The sequence below is a fragment of the Dasypus novemcinctus genome, chromosome 3 (genome assembly GCF_030445035.2).
Source record: "Dasypus novemcinctus isolate mDasNov1 chromosome 3, mDasNov1.1.hap2, whole genome shotgun sequence".
Taxonomy (NCBI): Eukaryota; Metazoa; Chordata; class Mammalia; order Cingulata; family Dasypodidae; genus Dasypus; species Dasypus novemcinctus.
Window position 1 is genome coordinate 100,955,996 of NC_080675.1, and position 13,475 is coordinate 100,969,470.

Below are 13,475 nucleotides of genomic sequence, written 5' to 3' on the forward strand. Positions count from 1 at the left end.
AACCATTGACCATGAGGTGCAGCGATGCCCAGAGATGTACTTACCAAATGCAATGGATGTGTCATGATGATGGGAGAGAGTGTTGCTGTGGGGAGAGTGGTGGGGTGGGGGCGGTGGGGCTGAATGGGACCTCATATTTTTTGAATGTAATATTTTAAAAAAATGAATTAAAAAAAATAGTCATTGTAATAATGTCTTCTTTATCCAGCCTAACCACTAAGTAGATTAATTGAAACCTCTGTATTACATGCCTACCAGAAGGAAAGGTATATCCATTTTCAGACTTAAAATTTATTTACTTCAATTTCTCATATTCTACAAAATGTGTACGAATTTCTACAAAAAAAAAAATGAGGTTGTATGAAAAAGCAACAAAAAATGACTAGCTGCCAGGAGATAAAGAGCTTATTGGAATCAGACTCAGATATGACACAGCTTACAACCATGTGACAGGGAATTTAAAATAATTATCATTAATAAGTTAAAGGTTCTACCTGAAAATATGGATATCAGGTAAAATCACACAGGTGATTTGGGCAATGTTTATGAAATACAAAGGAACTGCACAGTAGCAGAGAAGAAAAATCCCTTCTACAGTGAGCAGTTGGATCATCACAATTGTTAAAAGAATCAGAGAAGTTGATGACAGGTCAGTAGAAATAAAGCAAATGAAACCCAACAATCAAATAAAAGAAAATGCAACAAAACATCCAAGACTGAGGGACTATGTAAAATGTATAGGTGGAATCCCAGGGGAAGAGGGAGCAGAAACTAGGCCAAAACAATATTTGAAGGACAATGGATAAGAATTTTCCAAAATTCATGACAAACATCAAAACCAAATCATCTACAGGTTTAAAGAGCACAAAGCAAGACAAATAATAAAACAAAAAATGTACACCACAGTTGTAGACATATTCTACTGAAACTGCTGAAACAAGACAGAGAAAGTCAATAAAGTAGCCATAGAAGAAATAAATATTGGCATGTGTTTTAGCTTGCTAGGACAGCCTTTAAAAAGTACCACAAACTTGAAGGCTTAAAACAATAGCAATAGATTTTCTCACAGTTTTACAGACTAGAAATCTGACGTCATGAGGAAGTCATGATTTCTCTGAGGTCAGTTGCTTTTTAAAGGTACATTGCCAGCAATTTGTGGCATAACTCAATCTGGATCTTCAGCTTGTGCTGTCATCTCTCTGTCTCCTACTGAGCATGTTCAAACTTCTACATCTTATAAGGACACTAGTCATATTAGATTAATGCCCACTCAAATCTAGTTTAGTGTTATCATAAACTACCATCTCCAAAGATCTTATTTCAAAAGAATATCACATTTATGGTCCCAGAGATTTGATGGGAATTAAACATATATTTACAGGAACATAATATATGTCACCATTTAAACCAGAAAAAATGGAGTAACTTATTTATAATTCTTAAAGAAAAAAGAATATCAACTCAAAAATCCGTACCCAGTGATTATGATATTATAAATTAAAGGAGAAAGAAATATTCTTTTCAAGAAAAGAAAATCTGAAGGAATTGATTTCCAGTTCTACTCTTTGAAAATTGTTAAAGGAACTTCTTCAAACAGAAAAAAAAAAAAAATATCAGACTGAATCCTCGATCTCCACAAAGAAACAAAGAGTGATAATATGGTACAAATGAAGATTAAGTTGAAATAATTTTTCTTCTTTTGTTGTGATATAAAACACACAGGAAAGCAAAATAATAGAAAGATTCTGTGTTTATAGCATACATAAAATGTAAAGGGTGCAAAGCAAGTGGCACAAAGGATACGAAGAAGAAATAAGAAAGAGTTATTTGAAAGATCCTTACAAATGAGTCTGATTAAATGGCACAATATTATATGAAGGTAGAAACTAAATATTTAAAGATATATGTTATAGACTCTGGTCATCCACTAAAATATTTTAGATAGAGTATAAATAGCAAAAAAGGAAATAAACTGGAATAAAATCTCAATTAACAGAATAGAAGGCAGAAAAGGAGGAAAAATAAATAAAGACGAGATGGAAAAAATTTAAGGGGCTAATAATATGAAAGAATTTAATCCAAACCTACCAAAAGTCATATTAACTGTGTATGTCCTAAACATGTTTTTTAAAAGACAGAGATTGTTGGACTGTGTAAGAACGATTACCGTAAAATACTGTCTACAATAATTCCAGTTTGAATGTAATGTTTTGCAAAAATAAAAAAACAGGCGGCAGATTTGGCCCAGTGGTTAGGGCGTCCGCCTACCACATGGGAGGTCCGCAGTTCAAACCCCGGGCCTCCTTGACCCGTGTGAAGCTGGCCCATGCACGTTGCTGATGTGCACAAAGAGTGCCGTGCCACCCAGGGGTGCCCCCGCATAGGGGAGCCCCACGCGCAAGGAGTGCGCCCCGAAAGGAGAGCTGCCCAGTATGAAAGAAAGTGCAACCTGCCCAGGAATGGTGCCACACACACGGAGAGCTGACATAACAAGATGACGCAACAAAAAGAAACACAGATTCCCATGCCGCTCACAACAACAGAAGCAGACAAAGAAGACACAGCAAATAGACACAGAGAACAGACAACTGGGGTGGGGGTGGGGGGAAGGGGAGAGAAATAAATAAATAAATACATCTTTAAATTAAAAAAAGAAAAAACAGAAAATACTTACCATGGACACTCTAACCAAAAGAAAAATGGAAAACCATCATTACTTTCAAAAAAGCATACTTTACAACATGAAATATTATGAGAGAGAAGGGCATTACATAATAATGGAAAAGGTCACTAAGAATGTAAAACAATCCTAATGTGTATTTATATAAAGTTTATTTAAGTTTATTTATTTATAAACTTTCAGACATGTAAGGCAAAAATGGATGGCATTTTGAGGCGAAATAGACAAATCCACAAGTGTAGTTAGAGACTCAAATATCCGTAAGGCAGTAGTTACCAGAAAATCAATAAGGATATGGAAAATCAGAGCTATATCTAAAAGTAGACCTAATAAAGTCTAAAGTTGAAACCATATGTTCGTTCAGAAGGAGAAATTAACAAAAGCAAAGTACAATAGTAGGAGAAAAGCAAGCAACATGCAGATGAAATTCCCTTCATGTCCTGTCATCCTTCCTGCCATCCTCAGATCTATGGATCAAGAGGCATTTCCCTCTTTTCATTAAAACCCAGTTGACCTTATTGCAATTATGACATCTCATTTTTTGTTGTCTCCCACTATCCATCATCTTTTAAATATTACATCCCACTATCACCCCATCACAAATGAATTTTTGAGTTCCATTCTTTTTGGCAAAGATTGTGAACATTTTCTGCTAATGATTCCCCTTGTGATTTGAGTGTCAGTACCTGAATCTCTAAATCCCTGAACATCAAAATTTCCTAATGATGGCAAGTATAACAAAAGGCTTCCCTCTATTTTGTTTATCCTCCTATCTAGGTTAGTTCTGTAGTGTTACTGTGACAGACATCTGTTACTGCAGATCATAAGAATCTATGCTCTACAATGAAAAGGTGTGTAATTCGACTTAAAGTCTGTTACATTGAATGTCTGTCTTCATTCTCAGGTCATTTATACCTATCCACTTGATATAGCAATCCTCACTACCTGAGGATAACTTTTTAATGGTAATTGTGGAATTTATCATTAGCATATCAAATGGCATATACAATATTTTATCAAGTATGTAAATCAAATAATGCATTTTTAAATGTCTTTAGGAATATTTAATTGGATTAACAGCATTAGGCTCTTTACATTGGAAAGTGATTATTTTTTCATGTTTTTTTTGCTTTCATATTTCAACAATAAGCATGCATTAATTTGGTAGTCAGAAAAAATTAAAAACTTGAAATATGAAATATATAGTGCAATAGGTTTTGTGAAACAAATCCAGCTTGATAAACATTTTGTTTTTTAAAAATCTCAGGTTGTTTAATATTATACATGGACAATAATGGATACATTATTCACAAAAGAACTTACAGAATAATGAGTGATATTTTACCTGTAATTTAGCTATCATAAGTAAATAAAACCTAAGTTGCAAAAAGAAAGCCAATTACAAACATTAAAACAATTTTTATGAACACAAAATAGTAATTCATACACCCTGTGATATATATTACCATGTAATTTCACAAAAATGTTTTTATGCATTATAAATGCAATTTATTTCATTGTAGAAAACCTGAAACCATCAAAAAGATAAATTTCAAAATTCAAATCAACATATATATCTATACATTTTGTCTTTATCATTAATCTAATTCTTACAATGGTTAATATGTCTGAGTAAAATTTTATACTAACTTAAATTTAGTTTGCATTCCAGAGTTGTACTTTACTACTCAACATTTTCTCATATTAATGAAGTTTGTTATAAACCTCATTTTAGTAAAAAGGCGTTTAAATTTAATGTATATTTTCATATGATTTATTGATATTTCCAATTGTTAAAGAGCTTATATTAAAGCCACATTTAAATTTACATAATTTCATAAAGGGCATGCAAATTTCATTCAGTCGTATTTTAAACTAAGTTTTATTTAATTTAAATTAATTTTCTTTTTAAAAACTTTTATTCTTATTGATTTGTTTAAATTAAATTATACAGTTCATGGATTTAAAGAGGCATAAATTATTATAAGATGAAGAAAACTCTCCAATACCTAAACTTTAAAATACTAATTTTGTCTTAATTACTCAAAATGTTGCTCCTTGTGTGGTAGGAGGGGAGGGGGATTGATAAAATAGGAGCTATCAGAAGATCCCTGGGTTCTAGCTCAGTTGATCGTCACCCATTTCATTTCACACAGAAGCACCTTCAAGTCATTGCTTACATGGAAATGGATAAAATATACAACCACATACTAACACAAGAATGGCTTATTTTTATTTCATGTGAGTAGTTTCTTTTCAAACAGTTTGTTAGGATGGTCAAAACCATCACTGAATTTCACAAATAATCACTTTATGATTTTGTTTGTATCATTGAAAATATATGTGTGCCTATTACCCCACCGGAATGATTTAAGGAGAGAAATGCACTGTAGTTAATAGTAAACTGGACAGACAATAAAACCTTAGGAGGAAATAGCTATAAAACAGCAATAGATAGCAATAAGCTCCAACTGAAGTGATCCTTCCACTCTTATATTGAATGGATAGAATGCTAGAATTCACAAGATGTAGTTTGAGGCTTTTATAACACCCTAACCACCCACATTGTGTGATTTTCATCCCCAATAAAGCTCAATACACAATAAGCCCTGGAATCTTAAACTTTGCTTTAAATTCTAATATTAATTTTTATTTTTGTCATTGTTTTTAATTTATTCAAAATTTCAAAGACAATACAGAGATTTCCTTTATCACAGGCTTCTATTGTCTACAGCTTACATTATTTTGGTGAAAGTGTCACAAGGAAAAATGAACACCATTAAATTACTTTCAAGTAAATACCACTACATATTTGGATTTCATATGTTTTCTATAAGTATTCATATGTCATTTCTCCAAGGATCCCTGGCTTCTTTTACTGGAGTATGGTTTTTAGAAACCAAGTTCTGGACACTATGTGTGCTCCTTGCCTTTGTTTTGTCATTGATTCTAGGCCCTCTCAGCAAACATAGGCAATATATGAATGGAAATTAACTCATGTATACACAATATTAATAATTGTTTTCATATCTATATTAAGGTTAGTGTAAGTTCATTTTGGTGTCTCCAATTCTAAGCCAACACCTCCCTCATCAACAGTGGAAAATCTGGCTGCCAATCGGTAGCGGTCCATTTACTTATTTGTCATCCCTTGTATACATGCAAAGCAATTTTACAGTTGTTAAGCTATATTCCAATGACAAATTTACCGCCCACATATAATGATAAAATACAGTGATTTATGTCTTTACCTACACTTTCTAGTGAAAATCGGAATGTTCGAAAGTCACTTAATGCATTTCCATTTTTTCCCTCATCGGATTAGTATAGTTATGCATCACATTTGCAAAATACTTATTTTTACATCAGATTCTGCACTTTATCCTGCGATGTTCTGACATCCCAGCTGATACTTTGCTTGTCTGTTTGGAAAGGCTTAAAGCAAAGATTTCCAAGGTATATTTCTATGGGTTCCAAAATGCATATATTCAGATATCCATCCAACTTGTACCTTACAGAAAAATATGAAGGTCAATTGTAATGCAACATTTTCAAGACATAAAGAAAAGCATATGGAAATTTTAAGATACTATTACACATTTGTCATATATAGGAAGTACTTTTATTTCACCATAACATTTCAGATCTGTACAATAACATGCAATACTACTAATGCAGTTAAAGATCTCTTCTTACCCTTCTTGATCCTTTCCCTTGTTGCCCTTCCAATGCTGTTAGAATTTGGTGTGCATTCATCTCCTTTATGTTTTTGCAACCTAATTGTGTGTTGCTATTTTTTAATTCAGTGTATAAAAATATAATCATGCTAATAGCATTTTAATGTTCTTTTCTGCACTAAATTGTTTCTTATATTTTTAATTTTTCCACATAAAGTTCAGTTTATGAATACAGTCATTGAATAGAATTCCAGTGCAATGAAAGTCCCATGATGATGGAGGAGGTTGTTATTATGGGAGGAGTGGGATGAGGGGGGTGGCGGGCATATGGGACCTCATATTTTTTTAATGTAATATTAAAAAAATAAAGACAAAAAATATAATTTATGTCCTAGTTACAGGGCTGTTTCTGTTCTCTTTCTTTCCAGCAGTGCTGCAAAGAGCACCCTTGAGCATGTACCTTATTTATGTTCAAGTTTTACTAGGGCATATACACAGAACAGAGATTGATGGTGGGACAGATCCATCTTCAATTTCTTTAAAAATGACAACTTTAAACTTATGTATCATCCTCTTGGGTAGTTAGTATGTGACTGCGGGAAAGCATATTTTAAAGACCTAGTTGTATAAAGTGCTGGGATATTTTGTGGGTGGGTTTTATACAATATTTGCCATGGGGATTAAAGGAGAACACCTACAAATATTTGAAAAGCCATCGAGTTAAAGGGGAAATATATATATTCTACAAAACCACAAATGGTGAAACCAATTAAACAATTTAACAATAACTTTCTTGTGAAAACCCATCTCTTTTTGATTGATCCTGAGGCTAGCTGATCACTTGGAAGATTGTAAGAATATTTCATTGATGGTTGGAAAATTGGAGGTTGAAAATTGTTTGCAGACTAAGATTCCAAATGGAAATCAAATAGTCTTTTACTTTGACATAATTAGTAATTGGTAAAAGGCATGTTCATTTATTTGTCTCCCTGGAAAAAATTAATTTTTAAAAATATAACTATTCACTCTTAAGGGTAACCAACTATTCTCTGAAAGGTGATTTTTACCTTTCTTGTGAGATCAGCACACTGGCATCAGGATAGAAGGTGTATTGCCCTACTTTAGGACATTGCAGTTAAATGATGTTTGAAGGCAGAGCAGCAGTGCCCTCACAACCTCATGATGGAATATGCAGGTTTGGCTTTAGCTCAGTTTAGTGCTTGGGATTAGGATAAAAGGCATTAAGTCAGGGGGTACTGCTAAAATTTTCAAATGAATAATCACTGGTTAAAGGAGAATTTAGCAGGGTTGGTTCAATAAGTTCTGGGGATTAATCAATGTGTAAAGATTATAAATACATTTTTAATATTTTGCTGAAATTGAGAAACAAGAAATGAGCAAACTGCCTTTATCTATCTATCATCTATCTATCTATCTATCTATCTATCTATCTATCTATCTATCTATCTATCTACCTATCTATCTATCTATCTATCTCTCTATCTAGGTATCTAGGTATCTAGGTATCATTCCAGGAATGAACCCTGGACCTCGTATGCGGGAAGTGGGCACTCAACCCCTTAGCCACATGGCCGTCTTGAGTTGGTTTTGCACCTGGGATATAACCGGGGATCCCCCACGTGGGAAGCAGGTGCTTAACTGCTTAAGCCACATCTTCTCCCCAAATGGTCTTTTAATGAAAACTTGATAATGATAAATGTGATGAGATTTTTTTTTTTCTCAGCCAAATTGGGAACTTTATTTAGAAGATGTCATTTCCTTGCTCTTCTCTGTTCTTATGACCCTCTGACTCTCTGTATTATGGGAAGACTTGATAGGATTATGGGCTATTCTCTAGGGTAGACTATAATATACATCAGAAAAATGTCTCAATAAATTCAAAAATATTAAAATCATAGGAGTTATCTTCCACAACAGAAATGACATGAAGCTAGAAGTCAATAATGGGAAAAATAGAAAATACCCAAAAAGGTTGAAATTAAACAATATATTCCTAAAAAACCTTTGGTACAAAGAGGAAATCACAAGGGAAACTAGGAATTATCTTGAAGAAAATAAATTAGAAAAGACAGCATAATTAAATGGCATGTAGAAAAGGCAGTGCTGAGTGGGAAATTTGTACCACTAAATGCTTATATTTAAATATATATATTTTAAATCAGAGACCTAACCTCAAAACTAGAGAATCTACAAAATAAAGAACAAACTAGACCAAAATGGGCATTAGGAAATAACTGTTAGTGTGGAGATAATTTAGATAGATAGTTTAAACACACACACAGACACACACACATACACACACACAAAGAGAATTAAGAAAACAAAATTGTTTCTTTAAAAAAATCATTGACATCAATAATGCTGTACCTGAAATCACAAAGAAAAAATGAGGGAGGACACAAATACGTAAAAGCAGAAATGAAAAGGAGATATTAATACTAACCTCACAGAAATAAAAAGAAATACAAGAGTTTACCATGAATAATTGTATTACAACAAATTGGATACTCTAGATGAAATGGACAAAATCCTAGAAATACACAAACTTCCAATACTGACTGTGATGTTTTAAAGGTATGTGGACCCCATAAAATCATCTTCTTAAAGCTAATTAACACCTATCCTGCTCAAAATCTTCCAAAAAATTGAAGAGGAAAACATACTCCCTAACTCAATCTATGAGGCCAATGTTACCTTCATACCAAACTAGATAAAGATTCCTCAAGTAAAGAAAACTAAAGACAAATATTCCTTATGAATGAAGATGCAAAAATCCCCAACAATATATTAGCAAACCAAATCCAACAGAAGATCAAAAAATCATACATAATGGTAAAGTGGAATTCATTCTATTTATACAAGGGTGGTTCAACATAAGGAAATCAATGTGTGAAAACACCATATTAACAAATCAAAGGAAAGATATTATTGTATCGATTGATGCAGAAGAGGCATTTGACAAAATCCATTACATTTATTTGATTAAAACACTTAGAAAAATAGTATTAAAAGATTCCTACCACTTGAAAAGGGGCATATTTTGAAAAGGCAAGAAACATCTGACTTATTCGTGCAAGGTATCCCGCCATGAAAAGGAAATTTATTTCTAATACATGTGACAACTTGGATGAATCTAATAAATCATATTAAGTGAACAAAGCCAGCCACCAAGGACAAATATTATATGAGCTCACTGATATGAACTAATTGGAAAAGTAAACTCATGGAGTCAGAATTTAGAATTTGATTCACTCCAGGGATGAGTATGAGCAGGAAATGAGGCATTAAAAATTGGTTCCCTATCTCATACCACACACAATAATTCAAAATCGATCATAGACTTATATGTAAGAGCTAAAGCTATAAAATTCTTTGAAGAAAATTTAGGAGTAATTCTCCATGGTCTTGGATTAGGCAATGGTTTCTTAGATATAACATGAAAAGCCACAAGTGATAAAAGAAACGCTAGATTAATTTGGACTCCATCAAAATTAAACCAGACTGAACACCAAAGGATGCCTTTAATAGATGAAACAACAACCCACAGAATGGGAGAAAGTATCAGCAAAGCATATATCTGATGACAGAGAATCATCCCCCAAAATATAAAGAACTACAACACAATATTAATAAGAAAATTAACCATATCTGAAAAGTCACCAATGATTCGAATACACATTTCTCTACTGAAGATATTTATTTAAGAAAATAACAAAAAAAAACACCTATCTTACTAGGAATAAGAAGGGTGCTTCAAGTTTTCTAGCAGGTAGTCTTCAGAAGCAATGAAGGGTGAAAATATGGTTCCTTCTTTTTCTAAGCAGCCCGGAAACAACAAAACTATCAACCTCTTCAAGAAACTGAACATTATGAGCATTCAAGAAGCTCTCTACTTTCACCCCTCCTATTCATTTCCTCTCTTAAGGATATCTCTATATGAACTTGTTAGAGCATAGACTAGATCTTTTTATCTTTCACATGTATTTAAATAAATTAATACAGCGTTATACTTGAATCTAACACCTTAAATTCAGTTTAGTTTTGTGAAATTTTAATCCCAGCTAGTAACTGACATTGTTTTCCATTAAGAAGTCTTAATTTATTTAGTGTAGAAAAAGAACAATAGATTTTGACTCTACATTCAGAGACTGGATTTTTTCTTATATCTAAACATTTAAGATTTCTATTTCATAGGCAAGTTAGCTCATTTGACTTCTTAAAATCATATACTTAGAAGACTCATTTAGTTAAAATTTTCCCATCAAACCAATTACCACCACCTCTCCTTTTCATTGGGAGTGTATGTATACTGTCCTGTTCTAGCACTGTTAATCTCATTTTGATTGATGAGGTGCTGTCTCTCAAATTGTGAATGATTCCTTAAAAATCTACTTATATTTAAATAGAAACAGAAGCCCTAAAGTTTGCAATAAAACTGGAATACCAATCCATGTTCATTTCACTAATTGATCTGTGTTTCTTTCCTATTCAGATAAATGAAGATAAGTCTTTCCAAAATAGATGAGTGAGATAAATATTTCTCGAGTGTCCGAATTTGTGTTGCTGGGTCTCTCTAGCTCTAAAGAGCTCCAACCTTTCTTTTTTGTCATATTTTTACTACTTTACACAGGAATCCTGCTGGGCAACATTCTCATCATCCTCACTGTGACCTCAGATTCCCGCCTTCATACCCCCATGTACTTTCTGCTTGCAAACCTCTCTTTTACAGATATATGTGTTGCTTCCTTCGCTACCCCCAAAATGATCTCTGACTTTCTGGTAGAGCACAAGACTATTTCTTTTGAAGCCTGCTTGGCTCAGATGTTCTTCCTCCATCTATTTGGTAGTGGTGAAATGGTGCTCCTTCTATCCATGGCCTATGACCGTTATGTGGCTATATGCAAACCGCTCCACTACATGACAATCATGAACCGCCGCGTGTGTGTTATTCTGGTCCTCAACTCCTGGTGTGTTGGCCTCATCCATACTACTATCCAGATGTCATTTGCTGTTAACTTGCCTTTTTGTGGTCCAAATCAGGTAGACAGCTTTTTCTGTGACCTCCCTCTAGTGACCAAGCTTGCCTGCAGAGACACTTATTTTGTCAGCCTGCTAATCATTGCAAACAGCGGTTTTCTTTCTATGATTTCCTTCCTTCTCCTGGTCATCTCTTACACTGTGATACTTAACACAGTGAGGAAACATTCCTCTGCCAGCATGGCAAAGGCCCACTCCACATTGACTGCCCACATCACTGTGGTCACGTTATACTTGGGGCCATGCATTTTCATCTATGTGTGGCCCTTAAACAGTTATTCAGTAAATAAGGTCCTTGCTGTGTTCTACACCATCTTTACTCCCATTTTAAACCCAGTTATCTATACTTTAAGGAACAAAGAAGTGATAGCTGCTATGTTAAAACTGAAGAGCAGGTATTTGAAGTCTGGTCAGGTTTCTGCAGCCATAAGAAATATTCATATTCTGGAAACCAGGTAAGTTACAGGAATGTAACCTCTTTAGTGTTTTCTGTAGACTGCTACAAATGGAATATCTGTTATGAAAGCAAATCATTTAGGAATAGATTGATTGGTAATCATGATGGAAAGATTAATGATGACAATAAAGGCTATGTAATGCTTACTAGTCATTTCAATATTCTTTTCTCTCCAACATAATTTTTATTTCTGTTTCCTGATTTTTTTTCTTTATTTAAAACCTTTTTTGAGATATAAGCATATTGTTTTAAAAGACAACAAGAAATATTTACTTTTAAACAGAAAAATATTAAACCCCTCTGTGGGGGTTCAGTGGTTAGTGGGATCTGGTTTCCCCTCCGTAAGGTAATCTCATCCCACAGTATACAGTTGACTGCATAACCCAGGGCACAAGTTAAAATCTAACAACCTCCTCACAGGAGAACAATGTACAGATGTTATCTAAGAGTATAATGTTCTCCAGACTGCTTAATTCCTTCCTACGGTAACATTACCAGGTCCCATTTATGTGCTTCATTTGGCCCTAGCAAAAGTCTGTTATGAAATATCTTTGTATTGAGACCCTATATATTGCTCCTCATTCTCCTGCAAGCTCTACTTTCATTCTTTGCCCTGTCACTGCCTTAGACACTCTCCTCTCCAAAAGTCCCATGAGATAATTCTCATATTTGACACCTCTGCTGAGTGCATTCTTTAGGAACTGGGTTGTAACACCTTCACATTCAAGTAAAGGATGGTTCACACCCCAACTTTAGAGTGATTAAAGATATATATGTCTATACCACAGAGAAACAGAGATATTTACATATATTAATATTGTATATGATTGGTGTTATATAATACTCAATTTATGATGTGCCTCATTTGTGTGCATTTAAAACTGTCTTATTGACTGAGAGCATGTGAAGACAATTGCATGACTGATGTCAATGAAAATGCAAAATGCAATGACAGTCCAGCAAAAAGTCATTTGCATTCATGAACATGTTTCAGAAATCACTATTTAAGGTGATTGCCTAATAAAGATTATTCATGGGTAACAACTTACTGCCTACATTTATTTAACACTGTGTGTTGTATTTATTTATATTTTTATCTTTTGGAAAAATGATACAATAATCTGGGTAATTTAAAGATGAATTTTAATTCTCTATCACTCCATTTTCATGATGATGGGTTTCTGAATCCTAGCATAAATATTCTATCTTTCCCTAGGAATTAATAGTTGCCATCATTCTTTTTATTTAAAAAAAAATGGCTTTTTAGATGTTAATGTGGGAAAATGGGGGGGGAGGTTGATGGGAATCATATATTTATATACACGTATATATGTATATTTAGTTAAGGAAGTAAAGAGTGTATTAAGAAACAAGAAAAGAGTACACAATCTGAGACAAGTATTGTGGGCCTGCTACAGTGTCCCCTGTATTTTTGATGTAACATTTATGTAATCTGAAGCTCCTTTAAAAATAAAAAAAATGAAATATTAAAAATGGTTTATTAGACAGTGTCTTAGTTACCCAAAGGGCTGCCAATGCACACTACCAGAACTTTGTTGGCCTTTATAAAGGGGATTTATTTCAGGTAAATTGTTCCAGTTCT

At 33.5% G+C, this 13,475-nt stretch overlaps 1 protein-coding gene across 1 annotated transcript; it reads left to right on the forward strand.

The window, feature by feature from the left end:
- The first annotated feature begins 10,899 nt into the window (after nt 1-10,899).
- Nucleotides 10,900-11,874, forward strand: LOC101440119 (olfactory receptor 4K15-like). The gene has a single exon (XM_058288089.2). The coding sequence runs from the start codon at nt 10,900-10,902 to the stop codon at nt 11,872-11,874; it is 975 nt and encodes a 324-aa protein (XP_058144072.2).
- Nucleotides 11,875-13,475: the final 1,601 nt, after the last annotated feature.

What these genes read in the sequence shown, in the direction of transcription:
- LOC101440119 (XM_058288089.2), top strand. Translation starts at nt 10,900, where the DNA reads ATGAGTGAGATAAATATTTCTCGAGTGTCCGAATTTGTGTTGCTGGGT.